The sequence below is a fragment of the Anas platyrhynchos genome, chromosome 3 (genome assembly GCF_047663525.1).
Source record: "Anas platyrhynchos isolate ZD024472 breed Pekin duck chromosome 3, IASCAAS_PekinDuck_T2T, whole genome shotgun sequence".
In the NCBI taxonomy this organism is placed as follows: Eukaryota; Metazoa; Chordata; class Aves; order Anseriformes; family Anatidae; genus Anas; species Anas platyrhynchos.
This window is the reverse complement of record NC_092589.1, coordinates 15,113,817-15,126,804: the sequence shown is the minus strand read 5'-3', so window position 1 is coordinate 15,126,804 and position 12,988 is coordinate 15,113,817. Positions and strand designations below refer to the sequence as shown.

At 56.1% G+C, this 12,988-nt stretch overlaps 1 protein-coding gene across 3 annotated transcripts in view; it reads left to right on the top strand.

Annotated features, from left to right (window-relative positions):
- Positions 1–3,007: 3,007 nt before the first annotated feature.
- Positions 3,008–12,988, top strand: part of PPP2R5D (protein phosphatase 2 regulatory subunit B'delta) — a 29,005-nt gene continuing 19,024 nt past the window's right edge. Inside the window, exons 1-8 of one of the 3 annotated variants that reach the window (XM_072035388.1) lie at positions 3,008–3,165; positions 3,518–3,598; positions 5,053–5,267; positions 8,928–9,135; positions 10,013–10,212; positions 10,546–10,656; positions 12,187–12,279; positions 12,767–12,897. In XM_072035388.1, coding sequence (XP_071891489.1) covers positions 3,012–3,165; positions 3,518–3,598; positions 5,053–5,267; positions 8,928–9,135; positions 10,013–10,212; positions 10,546–10,656; positions 12,187–12,279; positions 12,767–12,897 — 1,193 coding nt within the window. In that variant the 5' untranslated portion in view covers positions 3,008–3,011. Of the gene's footprint in view, positions 3,166–3,517; positions 3,599–5,052; positions 5,268–6,379; positions 6,519–8,927; positions 9,136–10,012; positions 10,213–10,545; positions 10,657–12,186; positions 12,280–12,766; positions 12,898–12,988 lie in introns of those variants that run through there. The other 2 variants (XM_027453527.3, XM_072035389.1) reach the window with 2 other exon arrangements.

Below are 12,988 nucleotides of genomic sequence, written 5' to 3'. Positions count from 1 at the left end.
GAATGAGCTGGAAGAGGTGTGGACACAGGCCATAGGGCAAGGACACAGCCTGCTGGACTGCAGCTGTGCCAGTCTCCTTCCTACCCTGTGTTCTCCACAGGCAGCTGCACCTGAAGATGGAAAGCAAAGGACAGCGACTGAGCACAGATCGTAAGTAACATTAGCAAGAGAAGGGATGATAGATGTGTTTGGCTGTGGATGAAGCTCTTAAAAGTCTCCGCAAAAGACAAAACCCAGAGAAGGAGACACTGAAGGAACGCAAAAAAAAAAAAAAAAAAAAAAAAAAAAGCCAGGAGAAAATTCTCGTGAGAAGACTACTGGGGAATAAGTCTCTGGAAAGCACAAGGCTATTCAAAGCAGCAGAGCAAATAGAAAAGGCAAGGACAAAGCCACTTCTGAGGACGAGGTGCTTGAAAGGGGGCAAAAGCCAATGAGAAGAGACTCGAAGCAGAGCACAAGGAGACTACACCACTGAGAAAGGCAGCAGTACCTCTGAAAATCCACAGAGACCTGCTAGGAGGATGGACACCCACAGCTTTCTGTTCCTCAAGCTGCTTCTGTCTGGGAGGATAAGTAGGGAAACCTGATGCTACAAGCAAATTACACTCTTTTCTTAAGCATTGAGACAGAAATGCTTTATCTTAAATTGTTTGCACAAGTTTGTGCTTGATGGGTGGTGTGAGGGCTTTGCAGCACCGCAGCTGGCTCCCACTGCAGGCGCCTGGAAGCAGCCCCACACATCCTACCTCCATCACTGGAGCATTAGCAGCACTTCAGGAATTGCTGTGCTGCCAGCAGGCATCAGGGGATTCTGTCCAGGCGCATGCAAAGCTCAGCTGACCTCTGGAAACATTTTTCCCCAGGTATGGCTGAGCAAATACCATCTATACAGTTCAATGTCACCTCTGCTTACAGCCTCGCTGCCAGACTTGTAAGCGTGACTTTGCTGGGCGTTACGTCTTTGTTGTAAGGGGGAAGGCATTGCTGTATATAATAGACTCAAGGAAATTTTCCCCACGTGCCTCGCTAGATTTGTTTAACTGATGAGCTTGAAAAGATTGACCCCGTGTTTAGTTTTTTTCAATAGAGAAGATTGATGGGAATCTTCTACCCAGATGTGTTATTTGTTCCAGACGCAGAAGGCATTCAGGCTACTCTGGTAAAGCCATAGGCTGGTCCTAGGTCCCATTTAGCTCCTTCCTCTGCAGTGCAGCATGCATTTCCAAGGGCACGGGACAGTTCTGCAGAATCCAGATGACAGAGGAAAACACAAAGGCATCTCAGTCCAGCTCTCGCAGGCAGTCTGCTGGCCAGGTGACAGAACTACAGCCTGGAGCAGCCAAGCTCGATATCGTCAGCTGGCTTCCTAGCAAAGCGCAGGAGAACTCAGCGTTTCCCTTGTCCCACTCCAAGCTAGGCCTGGGAAGTTGTAAGTTAAGAAGGAAACCACCTCAAAACACAACTTTGACAAAAATATCAGCTTTGTTGACCCTACTCCCTTACTACAGCAAAAATCCCAGATTTAGGATGTCTGTAATTGACTGACACTGGAATATGTGGCTGCTCTGTGCGGCAGCCGCCTGTAGATGGCTGTATTCCCACGTGGCGCCGAGGTAGGCTGCAAGGGAACGCTTTGGGGTCAGCAGCCGCAAGGAAACTTCCTGACCTTTGCTGCCTTCAGGCCCCTGAGGCTGGAGGGAATGTCTGCAGTAAGGAAGAGAGGGAGGAGAGCGTCAGGTTGAGGAACATTGAAAAAAACTGGATGGAGACAAGGGCACAGGACCTGATGGCACACATGCTGAGGGTGATGTCCTTACAAACCACTCTCGATGCTCTGCGTGAGGTCATGGTGACGGAGAGAAGTTCGCGAGGACTGGAAGAAAGCTCATCTCCCTGCCCTCTTCAAGGAGGGCAAAAAGGAGCACCCAGGGAACCACCGACTGGTCAGCCTTTCCCTGATCCCCGGGGAGGTGAAGGAGCAAGTAATGCTGGAAAGCGTTTGAGATGCACGGAAGGCAAGAAGATGATCAGGAGCAGGTGTCATGGATTTATGAAGGAGAAATAACGCTGAGGCAACCTGATGGCCTTCTGTAGTGAGAGGACTGGGCGAGGGGAGAGCAACGAATGTTGCTTCTCTTGACCTGAGAAGGGCTTTCAGCACCCCAGTGTGAGCATCACGGACAAACTAATGAGCAGACAGTGTGATGGTCTGAAAGCTGGCTCAGTGGGCAGGCTCAGAGGGTTGTGCCTAGGTGCACAAAGCCCACCTGGAGCCAGCTGATGGTGGTGTAGCACTTTCTGCTAGACCAGGTAGCCCAGGGTCCCGTCCGAACCGATCTTGAACACTTCCAGGGAGGGGGAACTCAGAACTTTTCTGGGCAACCTGTTCCAGTGCCTCACCACCCTCATGGTGATGAATTGCTTCCTAATTTCTAATCTAAGTCTACCCTCTTTTAGTTAAAAGCCATTCCCCCTCGTCCTGTCACTACATTTCGAAGTAGACCTCCTCTCTAGCTTTTTTGTAGGACTTTTTAGATACTGAAAGGACACTATAAGGTCTCTCCAGAACCTTCTCTTCTCCAGTCTGGGCAACCTCAACTCCCTCAGCCCATCTTCCTAGCAGAGATGCCCCCTGGTCATCCTCACAGCCCTCCCGGAGGTCCTTGCCCTTCACAGAACCCCCCAGCCTGTCAGAGACCTCCGAGACCACCGAGCCCTCCCCTAACCCACATCCCCAAGCCCTACACCCTGGTGTTGGGGGCTGAGCGCGGTGCTTAGGTGGGATCTCACGAGCCTCGCCCCTGTGGTGCCCAAACCCTGCAGCGAGGAGGCACCCCCTGAGGCGAGGAGGCTGAGGCAGCTCCCCCCCCCCCATCCCCATCCCCATCCCCATCCCCTCAGCACCCCCCTCCCTCCCTTTCTCCCTCTCCACCAATCAGAAAATCCCCCCGCGCTGCGGCGGCGCGGCGGCGGCGTCAGCAGTTGCTAGGCAGGCTCCCGCCGCTGGCCCAATGGGAGCGGGGAGCCGCGGCCGGGCCCGGGCGCAGGCGGCGGCGGCGGCGGCGGCGGCGGGAGCGGAGCGGCAGGGGCCGGGGCCGGGACCGCGGCCGGGGCTGGGGCCGGGGCCGGGCGCTCACCATGCCCTACAAGCTCAAGAAGGAGAAGGTGAGGCCGGGACGGGTCCCCGGGGGGCTCCCCCAGAGCCTTCAGCCCTCAGCGGCGGGGCCTTGCCGTTGCCTTCACCCCCTCCCCGCCGCGGCCCTGTTTCCCCTCACGGCGCGGCCGTTGAGGCGGGGGCGCGCGCACGCGGGGCTGCGGCCGGCAGGGGGCGGGGCGGCTGGTGCAGGAGGGCGGCGGGGGCGCGCCTGGGGGGGGGGGCACCGACATCCACCCCCCCCCCCTCCCTCTTTTATCCACCCTCCATCCCTTTATCCCCACCCTAACCCTCTAGGGGGGTCCTGGGAGGGGTGGCACGAGGTGAAAGCCGCCCCCCCCCCGTGTCTTGTCGCCCCTCCAGGAGTCTCCGAAGTCAGCCAAAAGCGCTCCGAAGGCTGGAGGTGGTGGAGGGAAGGATGGCGGGGCAGAGAATTCGGAGGAGGTAAGGCTGCCACCAGGCTTCCAGCCCTGCGCATCCTCGAGGAAGAGCGGTGTCTCACGCCTGGGGGTGTCCTGCGGCCGCCCCGCCGGCTAGCACACTTCCCCGGCGTCTCACGGAGCCGCCGAAACCTAAAAGTTGAGGTGGAGTTAGTGCCCTGTCAAATTCAGCCCAAAGGGAGTGATGGCAGCTTGAGGAGGAGACGGGGTGAGTCCCGTACCCCGCGGCCCTGCGAGGAGAGAGTTGGCACAACGCTGATGGCAAGCGCTGCGCACGGAGCGTGCGGAGCGAGAGGAGCCGCAGCTCTCAGGGAGGAGGAAGGCTGACAGGCTGGAGCAGCTTCCGTGCTCCTGTCAGAGCGAAGCACAATAAACCCTGTTGTCACCTTGTGTCAGAGTGGGAGAGTAGTGAGGAGCTGCAGCAAAAAGAACTTGTTCTTCTGAGGCATTTTCTGGGGGAGTGAGACTACGAAATAATTGCTAGGACACCTCGAAGAATAGGGGTGAAGTGCTGGAGATGAAATGATTCTCCTTCGGTATTACAGCCTCATCGCTGAACGCAGCATTACTCACGAAAAGGCACGGTCTATTCCCAGCTACGCAGAGCCTCTTTCGCTCTCAATTTGGATGCTGCCAGGCCAGATGTATTAGGATGGCCTCAGCAGGACGTGATAAGATGATAAGCGGGGCTAGAACTAGCAAAAACTTGGGTGAACTGCAGCTTTTCTGAGCAGCACTCAAACAGCGTGGCTGCAGGTTTTGAGACTTGGCTGGGAGGAGCGTTGTACACATGTTCAGGGAAGGATGCCCGTGTGTATGTGGGTATTTTATTTATTTTCATACTGCAGTTTGGCGAACAAGTTGTGCCGCTTCTCTGTCCATAGAAGCCTGCGTGCTCAAGTCTTATCTGGAGCACGTTGCACTTAGGATCTGGAGGGTCTCAGGGAGGAGAATTAAGGCTAATGAAGACCAGGAGGAAATCTGTAGTTCAGTGGGAACGTTGTGGTCAAAATATGGGTATTTTAGAGTCTCTTCCAAAGCACAGACCTGGGTTGCAGACCTGCCACAGCTGCTCCACTTCAGGGTTCAAGCCCTGCTCATGGCCAGCCTGCTGTGTAGGAATCAGCTGAGTTTGTTTCCTTGGAGCAGGTGGCAGTTTCCTAGATCCTTTTTCTCTATCCCATCCTCATCCTGGCCTCTGCCCGTTTTATTCTGTGCCCAGAGGTGCAGACAGCCTGCTGGAGAGCCGGCTGCTGACTGGGGGAACAGCTCAGGCTGCGAGCTTCCCTCCGTGACCTGACATGGCACATAATGTCTGGTTGTTCCTCGGCGCAGGAGAAACTTGGAGGTGTTGTGTCTAACCCTCCCTCCCACAAAACATACCCAGCCACTTCCTCATACCCCAAACAAACTCCAGCCCTTCTTTAAGATGGAAAGCTGGGTCTCCTTTGATCATAGGAACAGAGAGCAGAAAGGAGACACCTCTGCAATGTGCCACTGCCACAGGTCTCGTCTCCATTTCCCTGTTGAGCTTGCAGTGGAGTCGTTCCCTCTCGGTGCTTTCCTGCCTCCAGACTGCCTTGCTGCAGAATGGAAGAGAGCTCTTTGCTTGCTCAGAAGAAATGTATGCCAGTTTGAATGCAATTTTCCTGCTCTTCAGGAGGCACAGAAAGGTATTTCTGACTTTCACGTTGGGGGACTGGAAGGAATTTGGTGCGTGTGCTGGGATTGAGGCTCCTTCCTCCTGTTGGAAGCAGGAGGGGGTTTTTCCTCGTGAAACACCCAGAGCAGTATTGTGTGGTGGGGTTGGTGCCTCTGCTGCCATTGTGGGAGTCTTGCACCCTCTGAATTCTTCCGTGGAGTTGTGGTTGTCTGGGTGCTTTTCTGAAGGTGAAAGCTGTGAGCGCCAAAGGGAATTGTCACCTTTCCTCGGCTCTCAGATGGCTGAGGGGCTTGGAGCAGAGCAGTGTTTGGGCGCTCCTCTTCCAGTGGCTGCTTTCCTCCCTCACGCTGTACTCCAAGGAGCAGGGAAGGGCTGGCAGCCCTCATTTAGCCCAAAAGCTGGGACTCGTTTTGCAGGCAAGTTGTCCGGCTGGTGGAATGAGCAAAGCTCTGCGAGGAGCAGCTCTGGCTTCGCGGATCCCAGCTGAGGACCTCCTGTGGGGGTCTCTGCAGAGGGGGCCAAAGGGGGCAGGAAACCCCTGCCTTTGGAGGGGCAGTTTTGTCTGGGAGAGACGGGGGCTGTGGAGGAAGATGTGGGGGTGGGAAATAAAAGGGTTGTGTGGTTTGTGGAACGTGATGGAGGTATGAACGGAGAGAATTTCTCTGTGGCTGTTTAAGGAGAAAAAAGAAATAATGTCAGAGACCAAGGCGGTGTTGGGTGAGAGGATGAGACAGAGTTACTCCTCCTGGCCAGAGCGACTGGGAGAGGCAGCTGGGTGGGGAGGAGAGTTAATGACCTGGAAGTGGGAGCGGGGATTAGCAGCAGCAGGGAAGAGGGAAGAGGAGTTGCCGTGCAGCCCCAAGGGCAGCTCGCAGCCTGGCGGATGGGGTGTGCGGCTCCGGGAGAGGGGGGTGCTCCTTCTCACCGAGCCACCGCCTTACATCTTCTGCAGCCGCCTCCGCGGGGCTCGGTGCTGCAGTACCTGGAGTCGATTATTCAGGGCCAGGCCTTCCGGCGTGCTGCTGTTACCTCGGAGGCAGGGAGCTCGGTTTTTAATAGGGAAGCCGGGTAGCGAGAGACAAAGGGAGCAGGTACTGACTTGAGGGATGGGAAGGGAAGAGTCATCGGAGGAGGAGGAGGAGCTGAGAGCAGATCCGGGCTGAGGAGCTTAGCGAGCGGGGGATGCTCCAGGGACCGGCGAGGCAGAAGGGCTGGCGGAGCGGCGGCGATGCGCCCAGCTGCAGTGGGAGTGCCTGCAGAGGTGAGGTCATGGATGGGCAGGAGAGCGGAGCAGAGCTGCCACTGAAACGGCCCCGAGCCTGAGGTTTGGGGCCCGGGGCTCAGCAACGTGCACCGACAAGTTCCCCGCGAGGAGGAGGAGAAGGAGAGGCGGTGGGAACCAGCAGGGAGGAAATGCCAAGGAGCTGGGGGAGCTGAAACCCCGGGTGCGACTGGGGCCAGCCCATCCTCTTGGCTCCTCCGCAGAGGGGAAGGTGGGGCTGCTGCACCGCGCTTGGTGCCGCTGGCTTCGGCAGGCGGGCAGCAGGGCTTGCCGTGGGGGTGCTGGGAGCAGGCGGAGCCGTGCCCGTGGCAGGGAGCTGGTGGCCACGCCAGGGGAAGGGTTGGCGAGGTCGTGAAGGGGAAAGCCTTCAGTCCTCGCAGCCTGCGGTGATCTCAAGGATGGAGGCTGCGTTAGGGAACTTGAAGCGAGCCTCCTCGCTCCTGATTCATGTGACGGAGGTAGGAGGTACTGAAGGGAGAGGGGACAGCGGGCCTGCCACCTCCTGAAAGCAAGAACTCAGTCCAACGCCAGAAAAGCCCAGAGAGGATCAATCCTTCCTAACCCCCCTGAGCGCTGCAGCATGGGCGCAGCCTACCCGACCTTCCCCACCAGCAGATTTGCTGTGGTGAACTCGGCTGTGTGGTTTCTGCGTCGGTGTGTCTGCTTCCTGAGCGCCCAGTGGTTAAATCCGAAGCTGCGTGTCGAGGACCGCGGGCGCTGGGGGCAAGGAGTCCTGCAGAGCCCCTGGTGAGGGGAGCGTGGCTGTAAGCTGGGAGCATGCGGTGCGTGTACCGAGCTGGGAACATTTGCCTGGGGCGTTCCTGAGTGGGTGGGGAACGCACAGACATGTCCTGTCAGCCCCACATGTCTTCTAGGGCAGTCCAGGTGCCCCGCTTCCCTCAGCATTACCTGTCGGGCTGCTGACACATCTTTGGTTTTCCTCTGTATCATCTGCCCCCCGTGGTGGCTCGGCATTCACATCCTGCCCTCCTTCCCCGTTGAAGGAGAAGAGTGACCCAGAGCAGAGGACTCGCCTCCCCTAAGGTGGCAGGGCAGCATCTGGGTGCCTCAGGCTGCCCTGCTACCCAAACGGTCGGGGTGAGGGATGTATTTCGCTCCTGGAAGGGCTCCAGCAAGGGTTCAGCCCAGTTTGGCTGCTGAGGGGAGACCCCTGGTCAGGATTTGCTGCCTCCAGTTTGTGGTCTGGGCCTGCTGGTTCTGGCAGGTGCAGCTGCGCTCATCACAAGGCTTGTCTCGCTCCCTCCTCTCTTCATCAGACCGTGCTGCTCCACACAAAGAACTGAACCAAATCTCAACTGCAGGGAGTTTGGATCTTCTCGTCTTCCCCCCACCTTGGTTCGGGGCTGAGTTTGAAGCAGAACCATTCGAGATCTCTTGCAAGCCCCGTGTGGGTGTGTACTCTGCTTCTTGCGCAGCGCTGCTGTGCTGCACCTCTTTGGGAAGCGTCAGGGCTCGGCTTGGGTAAGGGCTGTTCCTGTCTTGGGTAAGCTGCAGCTAGGCTGCTCCTCGCAGGAAAATACTGGCTGAATCTTGTTTGGAGGAGAGCCCGGACAAGCTGCTGCTCTGCTGGAGCTTTCCCCCAAAATCCTACACGGTGGCGTCCCGGGGAGGTGTGTGTTTGTACTGAAGGGACTGACGTGCAAGGGTTTCACCCACCTCCCCCCCCAATGCACTATCCCTGTGGGGCCCTGAACTGATTCCCCTTGCAGCTCCTTGGCTTTGTGTGCCAGCTGGGAGGAGTTGGCTGAGCCAGGGGACGGGAACTGTGCTGGGTGCTGTGTTGGGATGCACCCTTTTCCACGTGTTTTCCGTGAGTTAGGTCAGTGTGGTGGCATGGGATTAGTTAGTTAGCCATTAGGGCCCAGGCAGGACCATCAGAGCTTCAGCCAAACAGAGCTGAGCTGCAAAAACACTGCCTTGAGTTTCTGGTGACCCACTGAAAATAAGGAAATGCAAGAAAATAAACAACTTGCTGTTAACAGGCAAGTGCTGTTTAACAAGCACAAAGTGGAGAGAATGTCTGCTGGGGGAGAGCTCAAGCAAAGAGTTTGTGTCAGTAAATTCTAGCAGCTTGTGGCAAGACGTGGCTTTGCTTTCCATATCTCTAGCGCCCCATGTACCAGGAGGCTCTGATGCCTTCGTGGAACCTCCCAGGGGTGAATAAAACTGATGCCCACTTTGCAAGTGTGCTGCAAGTGCAACCAACCGGTCTAGAGCCTTGCAGAAGCAGGTGAGATGTGCTGAAATGAGAGTCCAGCAGTGCAAAATGTGCTCCGTTTCTTCAGGCCAAAAAGACGCTGATTACACCTGACTCTTTGTGAGGCTTGAAGGTAAAAGCTCATGAATTCTCCTCTGTTTTCTCATCAGGCCCAGCAGCCGCAGCAGCAGCCGCAGCAGCAGCAGCAGCAGCCGACTTCGAATAAGCGTCCCAGTAACAGTGCTCCCCCTCCGACCCAGCTGAACAAGATCAAGTACTCGGGGGGACCGCAGATTGTGAAGAAGGAGCGTCGGCACAGCTCTTCTCGCTTCAATCTGAGCAAAAACCGGGAACTGCAAAAGCTCCCAGCCCTCAAAGGTACAGGGTGGCCTGCCTGATGAGCTGTTCTTCCTCCAGGCAGAGCGCTGTGGTGTGAGGGCTCTTTCTAGAGGGCCCCTGGCAGTGTCCTGCTAGCCTCCTGCCAGCTGTGCTGCAGGGATGGCTCTGGGAAAGGTGCTTGGCGTGGCAACGGGCTGGGAGTTGATGGGAAGCCTAAAAGAAAAGGAGTGTGAGCTTTGTTGCCTTCCCATTTGAGCTGATTGAAGCCCTGGTGCTCAAGTTAACTTGAGACTGCTTCAGGTCCTGCAGATTATGCAGGAAGGTGGCAAGGTGCAGAGTCCTCGGTGCAGGCTGCTCATGCTTCCTGCAGCTGTGCGGTCCTGGGAGAGGAGCAGTTCTCCTCCTCCTCCTCCTCCTCCTCCTCCTTCCATTGCAAACTCTGGTAGCGCTATTGAACTTGCCTGCATTAGGGCAATTACACAGCATTAGCAGTTAGTCTCCGTAATGGGGCAATTAAAGATGCCTTAAGTGCAAGGAGAAAGCGTTTTCAGCAGTCGCTCAGCCAGGCCCACTGCTGACATTGTTCACAGGGATAGGAGGAGCCTTTTCAGCAGGGGCAGTGCCTTGCAGCTCAGCACTCATTCTGCAAGCGAGGTGTAGGTTCTCCTGGCTGGCCCTCGCAGCACAGTTTCCAGTGGCAAAATACCAAAAGGAGAATGCCGTTAGTGCAGGGCCTCTGCTACCTTGGCCCCTCTCCTTTGGGCTGCTCTCTGGGAAGACAACGAGCCTGCCGCGTGCTCTGCCCAGCTCCCCCTGTCACTGTGGGGCTGTTGGCTCTGATGGGAGCCATCTCTGGACGAGCCAGGTAGGTGCTCTGCCCACCTCCAAGGACAGGCATCCTTGCTTTCTCTTCCAGATGCTCCTCCGCACGAACGCGAAGAGCTTTTCATCCAGAAGCTGCGGCAGTGCTGCGTGCTTTTCGACTTCATCTCCGACCCCCTCAGCGACTTGAAGTTCAAGGAGGTGAAGCGAGCGGGACTCAACGAGATGGTAGAATACATCACGCACAACCGTGACGTCGTCACCGAGGCCATCTATCCTGAGGCTGTAATCATGGTAGGGCGTGAGGCCAGCCTGTGCTCGCGTGTTAGAGGAAGGGACTGCTCAGAAGCATGTGCTTTTGGGAGGGAGACAGAGAGGGAGAAACATGGGTTTGCCAGAGAGCAGCATGACCCCAGTCTTACCCCTTCCTTTATTGAGCTGGAAGCTTTTGTCCCTGGCCCAGGCTGCACTCGTGGAGTTCACGTGCGATCTGTAACCCTGCAGCCTCTAGAAGGGGAGCTTTCTGTGGGCACAGCTATGGCAAATCACAGCGCTGAGGGGTTTGCTGCTGGGAGGACCGCCGTGAAGCTCGGGGCTGGCATTCATACCTCTTTTTGCTCCCCTCAGTTTTCAGTGAACCTCTTCCGGACGCTCCCGCCGTCATCCAATCCCACGGGTGCGGAGTTTGACCCCGAGGAAGATGAGCCTACGTTAGAGGCTGCCTGGCCGCACCTCCAGGTGAGGAGGAGCAGGATAGGGAGCTGATCAATTCATCTCTGGGGACTCAGGAGTCCGTGTCACCTTGCTGCCTGCCCCAGCAAGCGAGGCTTGCTGTGTGCTGGAGAGGGAAGGGCAAGGCCTGCCACGCGTGGGTCAGAGGCAGTGCAGGGCTGTCCTGGAAGCAGGCTGCTGGATCTGTGCAGCATTTACCTGCAGATTCCCATCGTCCCGTGTGGCACAGAGGTGGGCTGGAAGTGAACGCTTTGCTGGGAGTAGAGGGAGTCGTGCTGTATTGCCTACGTAAGAAGCAAATCCCTGCAGCGTTAATTTCCCTCACAAAGGCTCAAGAGCCCTCATCCTCCAGGCTTCAGCAGAATTAGAGGTAGCACCCTTGTCTCTTCTTGCCGTGCTCCCTAGGAGGCATGTGGAGGAAGAAGAGTGCCTGTTGCCAAAATAAAACCTGTGCCAGCACCCGCTAACACGTCACCTGTGTGCTGGATGTGATCCAGGTGCATTAACTGGGAGCAGACACGACCAGAAAAGGACAGGGAACTGGAGGGGACGAAGAGGGAAGGGGACCAAGGATCTTTTCAGTAAGCTGCATGTCCTGAGAAGTAGCCTTTAAGACAATGTACATTAAAAGAGATTTGAAGGCAAGAGTAGTCATGGTGTAACAGAGCTGAGAACTGGAAGTCAGGGAGTGAGCTCATGAGGATCTCCCCAGGTGCCTGCATGGAGACAGGCTGTCAAGGTGACAAAGGCAGAACAAGAGGCAGTCACGGCAGGATGAAGCAAAAAATAGCCGGGAAATAAGGAGCAGTTCCGCAACACTGGTTAACAGCTTCTCACTGCTGCGGGTGGTGTAGGGTTGGTGGGAATGGCATTGCTTGGCACCCTGTAGTAGGATGCAGCGCCCTGGTTTGGTGTAGGGGTTCCTCAGAAACATTTTCAGCAGGGTCAGCCCTCAGATAGTCTTGCCCATCTAGGACAGAACTAGAAGTTATTGTTTCAGTGCTGGCAGCCTTCTCAAAGCAAGCCGGCCTTTTTCCCCCAAGGGGGACACAACGTGGATCTCACATGGTTTAGCAGGGTCAAGCCAACCTGGAGCCCGTCCCCATGAGTCAGAGGACACGATGTGTTGTCCTGGGGTCATTTAATGTCTTCGCTTTTCTGTTCTTCCTTGGCGTGTCTTGAAAGCTTCCAAGGAAATCTAAGCCGTTGCCATCTCTTCTGGGGGTTTCTGTTCTCTGTACAGGCAGGGGCTGGAGGTAGGAGAAGGGTTTCCCAAGTGCAGTGTCTTCATCTGAGCAGGTGGCTGTTGTCTTTGGCGGGAGCTAAGGTGATGGGATCTCATGTAGACTTGGACAGTTAATGTGACACTCTCCATCATACTGAGGGCAGCTGAAACATGTTCCTGTGTCTTCTGTGCCCCCATTCAGGCCTCTCAGCTTTCCCCCAAATCCTTAAGGAGAAGGAAAAGATTTAAAACATGCAGTAAACACCGTTGAGGGGGGGATTTCTAAGTGATCTCTCTTTCTTCTTCCCCAGCTGGTGTACGAGTTCTTCCTGAGGTTCCTGGAGTCACCTGACTTCCAGCCGAACATAGCGAAGAAATACATCGACCAGAAATTTGTACTGTCTGTAAGTAATCGTAGCCCCTGCCTCTGTGCAGCACCTCTGGGAAGGATGTGCAGCAGGCTTTGGCCCAGGGGTTACACATATAGTCTGTCTGTGTCAGGAGGTGCCAGATGATGGGGGGGTTTCTTTCTTCCCATGTCTTATATTGAAAGAGCAGCCCGAATTCTCTGAGCAGGGCAAAAAGGTGTGTGAGCTGTGGTCCCTGGAGCTCATCATTGTACAGGAGGAGCGGGGCAGTGGGGGCTTTGAAGGGAAGCCCAGGAACTCACAGCTTTGGAGATTGTTTTGGCCACTGCCATGCTTTAGGAGATGAAAGGTTCTGCTGGTGGATAGGAGGCTGCATGTTTCAGGGGAGCAGCTGCTGTGATAAGGGTGCTGAAGGCTCATCTGGAAGAGCCACTTGTGCTGAGCAGGAGCGCTGCCCAGCATTGCCTGTAGCGCTGTCCCACCAGGCAGTGTGCAGACACTGACTGACTTGGTGTCCCCGCAGCTGCTGGATCTCTTTGACAGCGAAGACCCCAGAGAACGAGACTTCCTAAAGACGATTCTGCACAGGATCTATGGCAAGTTCCTGGGTCTGCGAGCGTACGTGAGGCGGCAGATCAACAATATATTTTACAGGTGAGATGTTTCTCAGCGCCGCTGGCTTGCTGGATGGGTGGTACAATCCAGTGAGATAAATCCTGGGCACTAGAACGGGAATCCATCTGTT